Source organism: Anopheles darlingi, chromosome 3 (genome assembly GCF_943734745.1).
Source record: "Anopheles darlingi chromosome 3, idAnoDarlMG_H_01, whole genome shotgun sequence".
Taxonomy (NCBI): Eukaryota; Metazoa; Arthropoda; class Insecta; order Diptera; family Culicidae; genus Anopheles; species Anopheles darlingi.
In genome coordinates, this window is record NC_064875.1 from 59,332,042 (window position 1) to 59,348,604 (window position 16,563).

Here is a 16,563-nt window from a genome sequence, read left to right on the forward strand (position 1 = left end):
GTGTCTTGTGCCATTCGCAAAGCACACTTTTCGTTGCGAGTATCCTGTGCGCATCCTGGTATCCTAAGATGCCATTCATGCAGACATTTGCACTCTCGCTAGGTTTTTGCGCTCTTCTACTTTCTCCTACTGAGTACACGAGCGTTTGATAAATGATTTCTTGACGGAATGATGTATGTCTCTGCGTGCGCGCGGGCGCCCGTGTGTGTGTGTGTGCTGTAGAATGCTTCTATTCGTTTCGTTTATGGCCTCGCAGCTGGGAGCTGTAAATGCATTTCGCCGTTGCCGTTACAAATGCTGCAGTCCGGGCCGGTCAGAGGCATCAGCTGTCAGAGCACTGCACTGTAAACATGCTCCGGGGCAAGCGCGTACATCTCCATAAATTCTTGGCCGTGAATTATTGCTTCGCCAGTCCAGTTTCCAGCGAAGGCAGAGAAGTGTAAAAGACGATCCCTGTGACTGGCACAATCAAATGCAGAGTGCTTCACGCCCGCTCACTCCGCACATTTCTTCCGTTCGTTTCGTTCCGCCTTTACTTATTTAAGCCCCGGGCGCACTTAAGGCCAGATGGGTGTGCGATGGCGGACAATTTCTGGAGCAAAATTCTAATAAATGGTTGGCCAAAGTTGCACAGCCAGCAATTTTATCCTATTAAGCAATTAAACAGCGTCGGCTGCACTAACGAACCGGTCAAATGGTCGCTTCATTTGCAACTTTTTCCGTGACCCAAACCAAATTGTCCGATGCTTTGCTTCCTTTCTTCCTTTGCTGACTATGCACTCAACCCTTCCTGACGCCAGTTCCTGCCGCCAGCCAAAGCTATTACGCTAATGAAAGGGAACAAGCATAGCGCATGGCGTCTGGTCAAAAGAGTGTTGAGAATCACTAATTATAACGAGGCGTTAAAGCTGTGTTGCAGCCACCAAAAGCGGACTGTGACGCTGGTACAAGGTGTACCCTTTGGGGCAGAAGTAGGGTGCAGCTATCATTACAACGAGTCAGCATTAGCACAGCTAATAGTATTCAAAAGTATTTTTTGCTACAATTCAATCTATTCGCTTGTAATTGGTAATGGTTTGCACCAATCATTTGATGGAAGCAGCTGCTCATTATTGTCATCCAGCCTTCAGCGGTCTTTGATTGATCTTTAATTTCTAATCAGTCAGGTTTATATCCTTCTTGTGTTTAGCAGAAAAAAGAGACTTAATTTAGTTGTACAAAACATTTATTGTTGCTGCCTTAAGTGACGTACCCAATTGTGTTATACAAAAACGAAACGAAAAAAAAAAACAGAGAAAGAAACGCTAACGCAACATAAAAACAAACTAAGTTAAAACATAACTAAGTAAAGGAAGAACAAAGGGGATGCGGAGGACCGACCAAACGGATTCGAGGATTCGATAAATAAACGCGGCGTCGTCGTGAGATTCGTCCCATTAACCTGCCGCGCGCGCGGTGCACACGGTCTTATCACTCCAAACAAAGCCTCATGGCTTCGGAAAATAAGGTAACATTAAACCGAATTGCCTTCGTTTGTATCATAAACCCAAATGGGACGAAAGTACGCCCGGCACGGCGCGGAAGGCGAAGTAATGTTCGCTAAACACCGTCAAACGCACAACGGGGTTCGTGTCTCGATTACAGCCGCCGTGTGCTCTCGGTGTGATTGGGAAATCGCGGGTATCCGCGACGGAGAGAGGGGAGGTGGGATATCTAGCTGCTTAAACACAAGTAAAACCATATGCCCTAGTCCCTGGTGCCAAGCTGGAGTACGGAGTCCCTCCCCTCCAATGCCTGGTGCGCTGCTGGTGTACGTGTGCCCTGTGCCAAGGTATCCAAAACAATCATTCTAATAAAGCGCATTAACTGTTAACGATGATGCCCTGACGACGACGATGATGATGCTCCTCCGGTTCTCTGCACCCAATGCTGCGACGCTCCTAAGCGTCTTACCTTAACATTACATAAAACTGGCAATGTGTGTTCCGAGCAAAGTTTCGGAACCGTTCGATTCGATTGTCTTCGCAAAAAAAAACAAACCAAACCGATTCGATTGTTCGCGTGGCATTATTCGGTGGGGCGGTGGGGTGGAGAGGGTTAGCGGAAGGGTATCATCAGAAACGGGCAGAATTACCACGGGCACCAACATTCGGTGTCGGTTGTCCCTTTTTTTTTTATATATAAAACTGTTGGTAGACTCAACGGTCGAAACGACGGTCTACTTCTACTACTTAACCTCTTGAACCTGCTTAAGGGATCGTGGACCCATTGTACTTATGCCAAGTTTTGTCCCCGTCCGCAACGCAAGAATTCCGATTCTCTAAAGCCTCTACAGTAATATTGCCGTTGGCGTTGCCGTCTTGACGAACTTTTCCGTCCATTGTTCTCTGCGACCAACGGGGTAATGGTCGCTACCTCAAGGAATGTAAACACTCTCTCTCCTACTCTCCGGATCGCAGCATCCCGCGATGCTGCTCCTACTTGTCCGTGATTTGCATCAACGCCATGTACTTGTTGTACTTCGTATAGTTCCGGCGGCCCGTTTCGTCGTTCATCAGGACGCCCGCATTCTTGTGGCTCGGATCGCGGATCGTCTTCAGCCGGATGTGCTTCGTGATGTCCCAGCGCCAGTTGGACCGGTACGCACACAGGGAACACTCGAACGGTTTCTTGTTCAGATGACCGACGATGTGCACGTGAAAGCGCGATGCGGTCGAGGCCCAGAACGAACAGTGAGGACACTTGAACACCTTCTTCATCAGCGTGTTCGAAGTACCGGGGTCAACCGGTACCCTGCTGATGACCTCACCGTACCCGGGTGCCGTCTCAACACCACAGTACGTCTGCTGTGTATGCGGCTGTTGTTGCTGGTGCTGCTGCTGGTGCTGCTGCTGATGCTCATCACCTTCTCGGCCACCATCATCATCATCGAGACCTTCCTCTACTGTCACCGCCGCAGCTGCTCGAGACCTTCCACTCTGACCGGGTGTCCTGTTGGTGCTGGTGGTGCTGCTACTACTACTACTGCGCTCTAGTTCCGCTCGTCGCACCTCAGCACTACAGTCCAGCAACCGTTGCCACATGTTGACCGTCGGTGTGCTATTGCCATCCGCGGGACTTGCCCGTACCGTCGGCTCGGTCTCCTCGAACGAACTCTGTAACAGTGCCGCTATCAGGTCCTCCTTGTGCGCCAGCTTAATATGGTTGGCCAACGATTCGACCGTTTTAAACGACAGCTCACAGTACACGCAGCGCGTCGGTACGATCTGGGTGCCACCGGAGGCCACGGCGACAGGTTCCTCGGCGGCAGTGGTCAGCGCCGAAAGCGGCAGTGGCTTGACGAACCTCCGCGAACCAAGATTCTCCGTGGCCTTGGCCGCGCTGGTGGCAGGTGTACTGGAGGCGCTCAGCGGAATAAGGTTCGGTATTGGCCGGGGTCGCTTTTTGGGTTTTGTGTCCGCTTCTTCCTCCTCCGTCGAGACAGCATTGTCCAACCGTCCGTCATCCTCGTCACCGTCACCGTCATCGTCCTCATCATCATTGCCATCATCGCCCACATCGTTGTCATCGGCGGTGGTGGTCCGCCGTCGAGCAGCCTCCCGGATGGTCTACAAATGGAAACAAGTGGCGCTGAGTCGCGGAGAGCTTTCGAGTCGCCTTTCCGGACACTTACCTCGCTGGAGTATGGCATGATTTGGTTGAGCTGGTGCAACTCCTCTGCATCACTGGAACCGCCGCCACCCCGCGCGAATGCTTTACTCGCTAGACAGACAAGAGAAGGATAATGAAAGAATAGAACCCAGGAATTCACGAAAAAGCCCAATATCGCACCTGCAATCGATGTGCTGGCGACGGAACGTTCCATCTCTTCCAGTAGCTTCGGCAGCCCGGAAGCTGCCACCAGTTGCTGTACGTAGGCGGTGGCCAGCTCGCGATCGGCATCGTTCGCACGCATTAGAAACCGGGCGTTGCCACTCGGACTGCCACTGCCGCTGCCTCCATGATGATGAGGATGATGATGATGAAGCACCTCATTCGCACCCAGATAGCCCGTAGCCCGCTGGATACGATTCCGGCGTCCGGCACCGTGTCCGTACGAGGAGGCGGAGGAAGAGGAGGTGGAAGGAAAGGACGAACCGGACTTCTTGATGCCATCGACCGAACCGTGCACCATCTTCATATGCCGCACCAGTTTCTGATAGTGACGGGAAGCGTACAGACAACGCTTACACTCGTTGATCACGATCTTCTCGCCGTGCGTATCCCGCAGATGGGTCAAGTATTTGCGTGGATTCTGCGTAAAGTACGTACAGCGACCGCAGGAGTAGTTGCGCTTGATCTTGCACTGCGGTAGATGCTGCTCATCCTGCTGCGACACATCACGTGCCGCCATCGCCGTCGCTGTCACCGGCTGCTGCTGCTGTTGATCTTCTCGATCCATCTCGTTGATTGCGTCCGGGTGTTGGGTGGGCGGTGGTGAAGCCAACGGACCCCCGACGGCACCGAACGTATCCTCGAACGTTTGACGCCAACCGGGCTCCAGCAGCACCTGTTGCTGATGATGGAGCGTCGAGATCGGTTCGTCCGGTTCACCGAGATGCACCCGTTCACCACTGACCACTCGGCGTACGATCAGCTTATCACCGGACCGTTGCACCATCGATGGTGCCACATCCATCCTGGAAGCCACCGACACACACACACACGCGCGCGTGCGCTCACTCACAGATCACTGATCTTAAGGGAACTGAACTGGACGAAGAAAGATGTACAGAAAAGGCCCGGAATCCGTGGCCCCGGATTGTCACTAAACTCGAAATTAGATGAATTAGTATTCCTCTCTAGCGCGCACTCGTTCGCACCATAGTTGCACCGGGTGCATAGTTGGCCTCGTTGACTTGAGATCGGGGCCGACACACTATCTGCGACCGAACGATCGAACGGACCGGCGGAGGCGGCCCGGAGTCACATTCGACATTCGTGACGCTCTCGAGGAGATCGGATGGCGGGCGGGCGCGCGCGCGCTGCGTATAGGGGAGAGTTCGGAGCACCATTTGCGGCAAAAGAATGCCTTGACATAGTTCTTGGAGCGCGCGCAGAGGCAGAGCGCGCGCCACGAATGCACCGAGAGAGAAAGAGAGAGAGAGGGAGCGCGAGCATATGCAAGCGAGAGCGAGAAAGGTTTGAGAACGTCGTCGTCGTCGTCGTCATCGTCGTCTGTGATCCATCGTTCTGGGGAGAACAAGAACTTGATCTTACACACGCGGCCACGGTGCTTGGAGACGGTGCGAACCAGCGACCGAGCGACCGAGCGAGCGAGCGACCGGGCCCCGGGTCTGGTCTTGTCTTGACCATGAAGCTCGTTCGTCGGCGGCGGCGACTCAGCGTCGTTATGTAACGTGTGCGAGCGCGCGCGCCGTGGTCCCGTGGCCGCCACCACAAACCCCCCAGCTGGCCCCTCCTTTTGCACCGCACTGCGCTGTAACGTGAGCTAAGTGTACACGGCCAGCCCTGCGCCTCTCTTTCTCTCTCTCTCTCTTTCTCTCCTCTCTATTACTATTTGTGCTTCAATAGTTTTTTTTGCACAAAAAAAAAACCACCAAGCAATGGGAAGAAGATGAAAACCTTCTTATCTCGCATGTGGACGCATCACAGAACGCAGAACGGGCGCCGACGATGGCGCCACCGTCACTGCGACTCACTGCACTCGAGAGCGTTTCTCGTTCCGTGTTCCGATCTAAGGAACCATCGCTCCAAACGCAATGGCTACTACTGCAGCTACTGCAGCATCATCATCATCATCATCGTGCAGGGTGATAGCTGGCGGCGGCGACGGCGGCTACTGGGAACTGTCGTGGCCGCTGGTGGCACCGACAGGGGGAGGGTGGCTCGGAGGGAGTCACGTGTTTGACGAAGCCTCCCCGGCGTGGCTGACACACTGACACTGACACGCATACACACCGGACACCTCCCCCTTTTGGGTGAGCCGGAGAACCATCCACTGAGAACCTGTCGACACGTGCCATTTTTACCTTCGCCATCTTGCGCCCACCGTGCCCGAGGGAAGGGAAATAATGGGAAAGAGAGGAGAAGGTGGTCGGTTCGATCGTCGTAGTAACCTGTGGTGTGTGGCCCTCGCCATACGGCTCGCTGGCTAGCTGGCTGCTTGCTTGCTGGCTAATTACTACGCGAGAGATTAGCTTCCTCTCCCGGCTGCTTTGTGCTGCTGCTGCTGCTGCTGCTGCTGCTGGCGGTTTTAGAATAGAATTTCAACGAGATGAGCCACCAGAAGATGAGCTGTCAAGGGAGGCATGTGGAGTGCTCTTCCTTCCGCTCCGCTCCGCTGTTTCTTGTCTCGTCTACAACCTTCAGCAACAGTAACAACAGCAGCAGCAGCAACGGCAATGCACTACAGAATCGCGAGGAAGTGGATGAACTGGGAAGAGGTTTGAAAGGAGCGGAAAGGAGGTCTGTTTGTGTTGGGCGCGGCGCGCGCGGGGCACAAAACGCACTGATAACACACCACGGAGCGCAACACTTAGAACAATCTGCGCCTACTACCACTCCTCAATAGCGTTCGGTGCGTGCGACAAGCAACCTTGACAGCTACCGATGACGTTTTTAGTACACACACGCACACCCAGCAGCAGCGCACACTACGATCCCGGGATCAAAGCGATCTACCGCCACCGCACGATCCCGACTCTGATTTGCTATTTGATTTTGGGTCTGCCAATGACACTCACGGTGACACGGTCGATCGAAGCTCCGTAACCGATCGGACCTCGGCAATGGCGCGACTCACTCCGTCTAACGCTGATCACTAACTCACCGAGCGGACCGCAAGTTGCACTTGCACTTCGCGGGTTGGTTCACTGGAGAACGAATCTCATCTCGCGCGTCGCGCGACAAACAACCCCTCATTCTCCTCCCCCTTTTCCGTCCGTCCGTCTGTCCGTCCGAATGGCCGTTCTAATGCCTTCTAGCGCTTCCCTTCTGCCTATCCCAACTACTCCGCTAGTGTGTCTAGTACCCATCATCTCCTCACACACACACACACACAGCGATGGAGTTGATGATGATGATGCATTAGGAAAAACGCATCGCATTGCGCGCCGAACCACTACAGATGGTGATCACTACTAGCGCGGGCCCCTGCATCACTTACCCTCTCCCTTCCACCCTTCCCGCTGGCGCACAATGTGGCGTGCTGGGGGGGAGGGGATACTCTAACACACATCCACACCGTCGCGCTGACCTTGGTGAAGTGCAGCCGCCAAGTGCATCGCGTTTGCGTGCTTCGCCCTCGTGTGCTTGCGATGTATGCGAGTGTGTGAGTGCTTCTAAGGCATCTCCCCTTGGCCACGGCACACAAGAAACGTGTTCTGAGCCCCTCCCCCCCCCCTCTCTCCTCTATCTATCATACTAGATGCATCTCGCGGCTCTATCTATTCCAGTGCCAACGCCGCCGCCGCCGCACCGCACTTGTGCGCTGAGTCACCGAGGCGTCCCGCTCGGGGGGCCTCCACTTCCACCCTGGGCATTCGAGGGATCTCCGTGCCCCAGCTACTACTAAGCTTTGCGATGATGCACTCAACTGCACACCGACACCGACAGCACGGTGCAGCAGCGTGAGCATGGAGTGAGCGAGCGATCGTTCCGCTCGTGAGGAAAGCTCACCAGAAAGCTCGCCCGGCAGCTCCGGTTTTGCTTTTCGGGGATTTTTAGTTTCTTCTTTTTCCTGGAAATGGTGTCTCGATGTTCGTTGTTGGCAAGCGCGAGTAAACGTGCTGTTTTGTTCTGCGGTGGGTGTTTGTTGGGTTAAGACAGATGTTAAACCATTTTCATAAAATTATATTGCTTTGAACATGTTGATCTGAACATAACTAACAATTGTACTTGAGCTTCCATATTTTAATCGCTAGGTAATGGCAATCTTGATTGCTTAAATTTGATTTGAATTCATTAATACATTCACTTTTTTTTAAATATAAGATATTAGATTTTATTTATTCTATCTGAATCTTTTTCTTATAACAAATTGACGCGGCATGGATGTTCGTTGTTATGGACGACATCAAATGGCTGGTTAATATTATTAACACTTTGATATGGTCACTTTGATCATACAATTTCAAAGTATTTTTGTGCTTTAACTTGATAATAAAATGCTAAGAAACCGATAAAGACCTCTGCCTCATAAATGAGCATGTTTCTAAGAAGTAAATTTGCTGATGAAATTTTAATGAAATACCAGAACGTTCGCCACGCAACCTTTTTATTGTTGCTAGGCTAATGTTTCCGTGATCTGCATCCCTGAAAGCGATTGTGTTCACAATGCCATTAGCATCTATTTGCAAATAACAAACAACCCTCCACCTCCACCATGCAAGCACGTCCCAGAACACCTTCTCTTCCTGTGGCACACGGTGGGGTTTTGCACCGCGTTAAAAAAGTTTCTGTTTCGTTCCGCTGGCGAAAAGCTACTCGGAGAAAACTTTTTTTCAATCCCAGCATCCCAGCGTAGGAACCCTCGAACAGCGAACTCCTTTCATGCACAACGACACAATACCACCACTGTTGGTTGCTACTATTCGTATTAGTAATGTGTCTTTTTTCCTCCATCGTTGTGAGGTGTCGAGTGGAATTCAATTCACCGCGAGTTCGTCGACCGCACGGGTGGCTGGCGCGTCTCCTGGCGTTAATATAAGCGGCTTTTGCGCGAAAACTTTCGCCCACCCCACGCGTGTGAAATTGTTTTCCCAGCCAGCACGCGCGCAATGTGTGTGTGACCCGTCGGTTGTCGAGAGGGTGAGAAGAAGAAGAAGCAGAATGACGAAGGAGCTACAAGGAGTCTGGTGGAACCCGAAAGAAACTTCACTTCTTGAATGATTTCCTTTCTTTGCTGAGAAAGTTTTTGGCTACTAGATCGCAATCTAATGACTGCGTGTGTGTGTTTGTAGTAGCTGTCACCTGAGAGTATACAGAAGCTTACTTTGATTTCGCAATAACTCGTAAGCAATCGCTACTGATTCCAATGGCCGCCGTTTAGCAATTTCCTCATTTGTCCAGAATTATTGCCAACATTTGACCGAAAAACTGCCCGCATTAGTTTGCCACAGTTCCATCACCCTAATCGTGGTCAATCTAGTTTGGCAAAACCGTCAAACCGTTTTGAGTATACGCTGCCCTCTAGGCCCCGAAATTAGTGGGCTTCTCTTCCGGCACTTCGGCAACAGCAGACGCCGGAAACGACGACGACGACGACGACGGCAACGAGTGCACCATTCCAGTATACGCTTCGCTCGTTATACGTAGCTCAAGTACCACCCCGCCGTGGCCAAGAGCTGGCAGCTGCAAGAAGCGGCACGCCGAGACTCCAGCTTCCGCAGTAACGAAGGCAATAAATTGATATTGCAATCATCGTCAATTTCCGCCAGTTGCGCCACGTGCTGCTGCCGCCACCGTCATATCGTCGGGGTCGGTCTCTCTCTCTCTCTTTCTCTCCCTGTTCCTCTTCTTATCGTTCGCTATTTGCTTTCTGGCGTTGCTGGTGGTTTAGCTTCCCAGGATCTCGTTTACCAAAAACTGAAAGGACCAACCGAACGCAAAGAAACCACCGTTCCCTCCACCTTTGAGCTCCCACATTTCCGCCGAAAACAGTGAAAGGCCAAAAATGCTTCTTTTGTCGTCGAAGCGCGATGGCGACGACGGCGGCATGGTTTAATTGGACTCGCAGCCACCACAACAGAGAGCCTGAAAGTAGGGAACTACGAGAAGGGGCGACGAATAATCGAAGGGGAAGGAGGGGGGGGGGGGTTCTTTTTGAGTTTTCCTCCTACTTTTGGCCCCGCTACAACAGGTAACGCCACTAGCCACCCTGCACACCGCAAAGACCGCGAATCATTACGGTTTTTGGGATCGCTTTTAAGACGTCTCTCTCCGAATCACCAATCGAAGCAACCTGCTGGTGGGAGTTTAAAGGACCGCGGTCCTGGTGTTGGGTTTCTCGAATCGCACAAAGCGCACATGCCGAAGGGTCGCCAGGAATGGTCGTCGTCGTCGTCGTCGTCGTGGCCGTCGTCTAGATTGCAAAATTGGTTTTTCCATCCAAATTGATCTGATTTATGTGTCCTCTCGCTTTCTTCTTTATCGTACGATGAATCCATTCAAACTTTGTCCTAATTTCTCACTCGCCCTTTTTCTTCTTCTTCTTCTTCTTCTTCTTCTTCTCCGCCTCCTGCAGATCACTTCAAATTTGGACGTCTTCATCAGAAGGTTCAACGAGATACAGTACTGGGTGGTGACGGAGATCGTGTCGACGACCAACCTGACCAAGCGCATGTCACTAGTGAAGAAGTTCATCAAGCTGGCCGCATTGTAAGTATCGGTGTCCGTGCGAGTATGCGGCTGTGGTGTCCCTTTGCCTCAATGTATAAGCATTCCTTTTCTTATTGCTTTTATCCCTCCTTCTGCCAGCTGCAAGGAGTACCAGAATCTGAACGCATTCTTCGCCATCGTCATGGGACTCTCGAATACGGCCGTCTCCCGGTTGTCGCTGACGTGGGACAAGCTGCCGTCCAAGTTCCGGAAACTGTTCACCGAGTACGAGGCACTGATCGATCCGAGCCGGAACCATCGTGCTTACCGGTAAGGGACTCATGCGTACTTCGTGATACGCATCCCCATTAGTAGTCAGCGGACATGCACACCCACTCACGGGTGGACAAACGCCCACGATGACCTGGACTATATCCTGCTGAGGGTTGCTATCAGCTTTCAATGGGAATATCCTCGTCCGGGAACGCGAGTGGCACAAATCAAATCTTTTTTTTTTGTCCACCTTTTCGGCACTATCAGCACTCCTTCCAGCCTTCCCAGTCTAAATGCAGTTTTTCGTAAATCAATTCCGATCAATCTTCCTGCTCCTCGAGTCGAAATCCTTGCTTGCTTTAACGTGAACGGCAAATCCACCAAACACCTACGGCGGACGGGACTCGGTCAGGAAATGAGTTTGATCCCCTACGACGTAGCATGTTAACACGCCTGCGACAGGAGCCTCGGTTGTCAGTTTGATGAATTGAGATGCTGCTGCTGCTGGCGGCAGCGGTGATAGTAGCAGCAACAGTTGGCAACCGACGACAGGCCAGGGAACTGGTCTAGGAGGATTATGGTGTCTGGAATAACACAGAGCAGAACGTTGGAGAGATTCCATCAGTATCAGGACAGCGGCACCGTAGCACGTGGGATGCTCAGTCTCTCCGGTCCATTCGGATGAGGAACGAGGTCCCTGTTGAAAGTAGGTCAGCTGAAGATGGGTTCTCTATCCCAGGCGTGTGTCGCCTAGACCAGATTGAATCTTTATTTCGAGAATCCCACAGGCCACAGGGGAGTGAGGGTTAAATACCTGAACGCGCTGGTTCCGGGCAGACTGTCGGCCTCTTCCTCACCGGTGGTGGTCTAGACTAGACTAGATAGCTCATCCATCGAGTGCTTCCTGGGGCCGACTACTCCCCGATCCATGTGGAGATTGAAGATTGAAAATCAAATTAAATCCCTACTAGCCCGTCCGGTGTCAACATCGGGTCGGGTGCTGCTGGTGTGTTCGGCATGTGCCTGAATCCTTGCAGGTTTCCAGCTAAGGGCACGAAGATTACGTGATAATAGCCTAATCTTTTCGCCCGGCAATACCTCCATTCCTCCCGCAACTGTTCGCTCAGCAAGTTTAAATAAACACTTTCGCGCCGTGCCTTTGAAGATGGTGGCTCTGACAGGTCGCTGACTAGACTTGATGGAGTAGTGTCCCTTACTCGTCGTCATGTGAGACACGTGCGACCGGTGAACGGAGCGTGAGAGAGATGGAGCAGAGTGGCGTATGGAAGAACTTTATCACCAACAAGAAAAGGACACATATCCCCACGAAAATTGATCATCAACATCATCTGCCCTGGGGGACACACCAACCGAGGGGAAAACGGAATGTCAAAAAAAAACCGAAAGCTTTTCGCCGTGCTCTCGGTGGCGTGGTGGCGCATCCGGTGAGAAGGAAGTGAAACGACGCGATGAAATGGTCGAGAAGAAGACCCGAGAGGAGGTAGAGATATGTGGCAGGCAATGATTATTATACCTTCGCTCACCCGGCCTCAACATAATAGAGCTGATGCTGGGAAATCGATACACTCCTCCTCCTCCTCCTCCTCTTTCTCCTCTTCCATAGACCCGGACCACCAGGTGATGCTAGACGTAGACGAGTAACGCCCAGCTGAGGTGTATTGAGGTTGAAAATTGGAAAAAGTTCGTTAGAAAAGATCTCCTGAGCTTCCAACGCACGCCGAAGACGGTTTCGTACGTAATCTTCGGTTCAATAGAGAAATCAAGAACTTGACTTTACCCCGCTCCTATTCACTCGCTCGCCCGGCTCCACTGCCGTTGTCAATAATATGGTGCTGTGTGGTGGGGGCACCCAGAGACTGCAGGTTTGAAGAATTGGGAAATTAGTTAGATAGACTTCTGCCTTCCTTCAGGCGAGTGGGCCGCGCACGATGGGTTTTGAGTGGGTGTCGTTTGCCTCACGGTTTAGTTCACTCGCTCAGTTCAGGGTGCACGCGTCATACAGATTTTTGGCGACAATTTTCTAACACTAATCAAGGAATCTATCTTTGATTCATTGGAGAAATTAGAAGAAAAACTCACAAACTAGACTAATTTCTTTGGTATTGGTTTCGTAAGAAGTGAGAGCAATTTAATTTTAAAGATTCCTTATTCAGAAAAAATGAAAAAAATGAAATAAAATACGTTAGTCGTTCCTCCGGCTCGTGAAAAGAAAAAGTCTGCTCATTACTTGCAAAAGTTTCTTTGATGGTTTTCCCATTTTTGCCTCTCACAAAAGCCAATAGAGACCGCTGTTCCTGACACTGATTATACTAACAATTTATTTGTTCTCATCTTCCTACGAATTTCCTTGTTTCAAAATTTAACAAATGCAACACTAGGGGCTTTTATTCACTCGACATTTTGTTCGGCTTTTATCGCTGACCTGTCCCGAGAGAAAAATCTATCACCATGGCTACTACGATTGTACAGAATGGCATTCTTGATTAGGAAGCAGTTACCAGAGAAACAAAGCACCTCCTACTCGATTGTTTAACAAGATGAAAACCAAGAGTAATTCGAAGAAGAAATCGTGGCGCCCTGGCGGTTGCCCTCAACCGGACTGTGTTTTAATCCAATTTAGCACTAATATTTCGTTTCCCCTTTTTCGCTTTTCTTTGCCTTAGCATGTCGGTTGGCAAGCTGCAACCACCCGTGATCCCGTTCATGCCGCTTCTGCTTAAGGATATGACGTTCGCACACGAAGGCAACAAGACGAGTCTGGATGGGTTGGTGAACTTCGAGAAGATGCACATGATGGCTCAAACGATGCGAACGGTGCGCTTCTGCCGATCCCGACACTTGGGTACGATGCCATTCAGCGTAGCTGCGACTTCAACATATTTTATCGCATGCTAATCCCCTGTTACCCATTATCTTTCACCACTCTTTGTAGTACTGGACCCACCGTCACCGAAGAACGAGAACGAAATTCGTAACTACATCCGCTGCTTCCGGACAATCGATAACCAAAGAGTGCTGAACTCGATGTCGCAGAAGGTGGAACCGCGACGTTCTTAAGAAGCCTCCACCGTGACACCGCTAACATATGTTCCAGTTCCCCTTCACTTCCCTGAATCAGCGGCAGGACCAAATCGAGATACAGCCATGGATGGCGTTCAACGCTATTTGTGTGTTTGTATCTGTAAGAAGGAGCTGGTTTCATGAGACCAAACCACGATGGTAGCATAATAGGCTGGCATAGACTGCATGCCTGTTGCTGCCGTCGTCGGTACGGATGGTAACTTTTGAGCACAATCACAAGGGGCATCACAGATTCGGTTCGGGCACATTAACGTCTAACGTGCACGTGGCCATGGAGCGGTATTTTGTGAAAAGTATTTATTAATTTTCGACCCTATCGTTCGTCACCGGTATTAGTTTCGTTCCGTTCATCCTCATCGTTGTTCCGTTTGATGGCAGCGAAGGTTCGAGTCATACACGGATCCAGTGGATCGAATCCTCGAGGATCGCATTGCGTTCGCGTTTAAGTTTCGTTGTACAAAGAATGTAAAAAATCTCCTTTTTCTATAATTTCGATGCCTCGACGCCACTACCTAACAGTATAATGTATCTCATGACCCAGGCGTTGGCATGGTTTCTAAGTATTTGATACGGATTTAATTTGTTTTCAGTTAATAAATTTTATCATCACCATCAAAGCCATCGGCGAAGCATTTTGGTTTTTATTTTTTTGCTGTTTCGTTGCTGCTGCTGCTGCTGCTGCTAAATGCACTGTTGAATTTGGATGCACGGCTAGGCCTGTTGGCTTCCGTTTCCGCAGCTGGTCTGCTCTCTAGATTTTCCTTTACCGCTACCAGAATATTAGTCTGCAAGCTAGAATGACTTTATCAATTGCATGGTTAATTCAGACAGCCAGACAGAAGCCTCCCGAGGAGAGGGAAATAGAGATCCAACTTAAAATACGTCAATGTCAATACATAGCAGAGGTATAACTACACAGAGACAGATGCCACTTGCACTGAGGGCCGCGAGGGCATCCATCAATTTGTACTCACCTGTACTACAATAGTGGCTGTTAGACAGTGAATGGTTAAAATCAGATACAGATTCTACTCTATTTACAATAGCAAACTCCAGAGACTATAGACTAGAGGCACCTATTTACAAACCAATTCGTCTACATCAACCGGGCAGAGAGACTACAGTTCACCTTCACCGTTCATCTCCCGATTTCCCGACTGGACTGTGCCGTGGAAATCTTTGGCTGGACCAAAGCTGGCAGCTCCATAGAGGCACAGTTCAGTTTCTGGACTTTTCCTTCCTAACTTCCATACACACTTACTTCGCTACTACATTAGCCTTGATGGATTTGATGAATAGTACGGTTGCTGGTTGAGAGTGTCCTTTTTATCGATGTATTGAATAAGTGTTTATTAGGAACGGAAATGCAAAAGCTACTAACAAAAACAATAGATTCTGACAACTTCGGCTTCAATTTCACAGGCAAACAAACAAGAAAGCGTTAAAATACATACAAAATAGAATATACAAGCCCAATGTGAATGTGATTTAGCTGACAATCCCTTGGAAAGGACAAAAGAAGAATAGAAAAATTGCTTAAAGACATCTGCTGCTCAATGTGCTTCAAAGTGGACAGACAGCAGAGTGTGTATAGTGAACGGAAAGCCCAACCAACAATGGAACCTTCCACCGAAACCAAACAAAATAAAACAATCACAAACCAATAGCAAATCTACCCCCCCCCCCCCCCTTAATACAGCATAAGTGTCCCTCTACATAAGCGTCGTCGTTAGTGAACGAGCGGCATTCAATTCAATGTCACGAACGAATTACGATGTTTCCTTGTCCCCTCTTGGTGGTATTCTCTCATCTCGGTGGTTTAGAAGTAGTGTTTGGTAGCAGAAGTAGTGGCCCACTATGGTTGATATCTACGTGGCAACCTTAAAATGACCAAAGCCAGCAAGTGGACGAAGGGCGAACATCGAATCAATCATCCACAAAGGTGGTAATAAAACAGATAGACAGATTAATCAAAACAAAAACGATTGACGAAAGATGAGAAGACGATCCACCGAAGATTGAGAAGATCCTTGCAACGCTCGAAATCCCAAGCGGTTTCCTGCTGGTGCGTTCGTTGCACTAGATCGATGTGATATTGCATCTGGCGAGGTTTCCTGTCTGAGTTTTACCATACCGACTATATCAGCAAACCTGGAAATTACTTTTGCTCAGCCTCTCAGCCCCCTAAAAGGACAATCAATCCCCCCCCCCCCCCCCCCCCTCAAAAGGAAAAGCACACAGACCAGCAGAGCAAAGCAAAGGCAAAGCTAGAATGTTTGAGTTTTCTACGCCAATGTTATAGGTTGTAATCGTCCGGCATCGCTGGCGCTGGTTAGTGTGACGAGTGAATAGCGAGATGTAAAAACGCTGCAAAAGGAAAAAAAATCTATATTTGTTGACTCATTCCCGTGCTGTTTGGATGTAGCATTGAAGCATCACCTACATGTTAGAGTTTATATCCTGCAGATACATATATTTAAGAGTCTGCTGCTGCAGTCGTATTAGTAGTGGTAGTAATTAGAGGTAGCAGAAAAGTAGTTGACGTCAAAAAGGACGCTAAGAAATCCTGTATAGTTGTTAATATCAGCAGTATACACAAAGCAAATCAAACCTAAGACACACAGCAAAATACACGATTTTCGTATCTTTGGTCCTATAGTCTGTAAGGTCTTCGATCGCTATCACTCCGCTGAAACCTTGAAAAGACTAACGCGCGATCGCTTGCGGGCTTCTTTCGCTGGAAACTCAAACTGTAGATACGATCTAATAACACCTACTGAGGGCAAATCGAAGAATATAGAAATGTATACATATTCTACATCTCATACTCAGCTATAAATTTTCAAAGCAGATATCGACCGATTCTAA

The 16,563-nt window shown here is 49.9% G+C and overlaps 2 protein-coding genes across 11 annotated transcripts in view; one reads left to right on the forward strand and one right to left on the reverse strand.

The window, feature by feature from the left end:
• LOC125954709 (rap guanine nucleotide exchange factor 4) overlaps positions 1–15,910 on the forward strand; it is a 109,355-nt gene extending 93,445 nt beyond the window's left edge. For all 6 annotated transcript variants that reach the window (XM_049685214.1, XM_049685215.1, XM_049685219.1 and 3 more), the window contains 4 exons: positions 10,247–10,380; positions 10,480–10,650; positions 13,278–13,456; positions 13,547–15,910. In XM_049685214.1, the coding sequence (XP_049541171.1) occupies positions 10,247–10,380; positions 10,480–10,650; positions 13,278–13,456; positions 13,547–13,671 (609 nt within the window). In that variant the 3' untranslated portion in view covers positions 13,672–15,910. The remainder of the gene's footprint in view (positions 1–10,246; positions 10,381–10,479; positions 10,651–13,277; positions 13,457–13,546) is intronic.
• LOC125954710 (uncharacterized) lies at positions 1,186–6,915 on the reverse strand. Of its 5 annotated transcripts, none has more exons than XM_049685222.1 (4): positions 6,833–6,915; positions 3,832–4,807; positions 3,674–3,762; positions 1,186–3,608 (listed from the first exon to the last, which is right to left on the reverse strand). In XM_049685222.1, exons 2-4 carry the CDS (start codon positions 4,676–4,678, stop codon positions 2,478–2,480), a joined length of 2,067 nt encoding a protein of 688 aa, XP_049541179.1. In that variant the 5' UTR covers positions 4,679–4,807; positions 6,833–6,915; the 3' UTR covers positions 1,186–2,477. The 5 variants fall into 5 exon arrangements, with proteins under 5 accessions (XP_049541179.1, XP_049541177.1, XP_049541181.1 ...); XM_049685220.1 differs by having other exon boundaries at positions 6,747–6,865; XM_049685224.1 differs by lacking the exon at positions 6,833–6,915 and adding an exon at positions 6,747–6,818 and having other exon boundaries at positions 3,832–4,747.
• Positions 15,911–16,563: the final 653 nt, after the last annotated feature.

Coding starts and splice junctions, on each gene's coding strand:
- LOC125954710 (XM_049685222.1), bottom strand. CDS start 4,678: ATGGATGTGGCACCATCGATGGTGCAACGGTCCGGTGATAAGCTGATC. Junction 3,763..3,831: donor CGCCAGCACATCGATTGCAG/GTGCGATATTGG, acceptor TTGTCTGTCTAG/CGAGTAAAGCATTCGCGCGG. Junction 3,609..3,673: donor TCATGCCATACTCCAGCGAG/GTAAGTGTCCGG, acceptor TTCCATTTGTAG/ACCATCCGGGAGGCTGCTCG.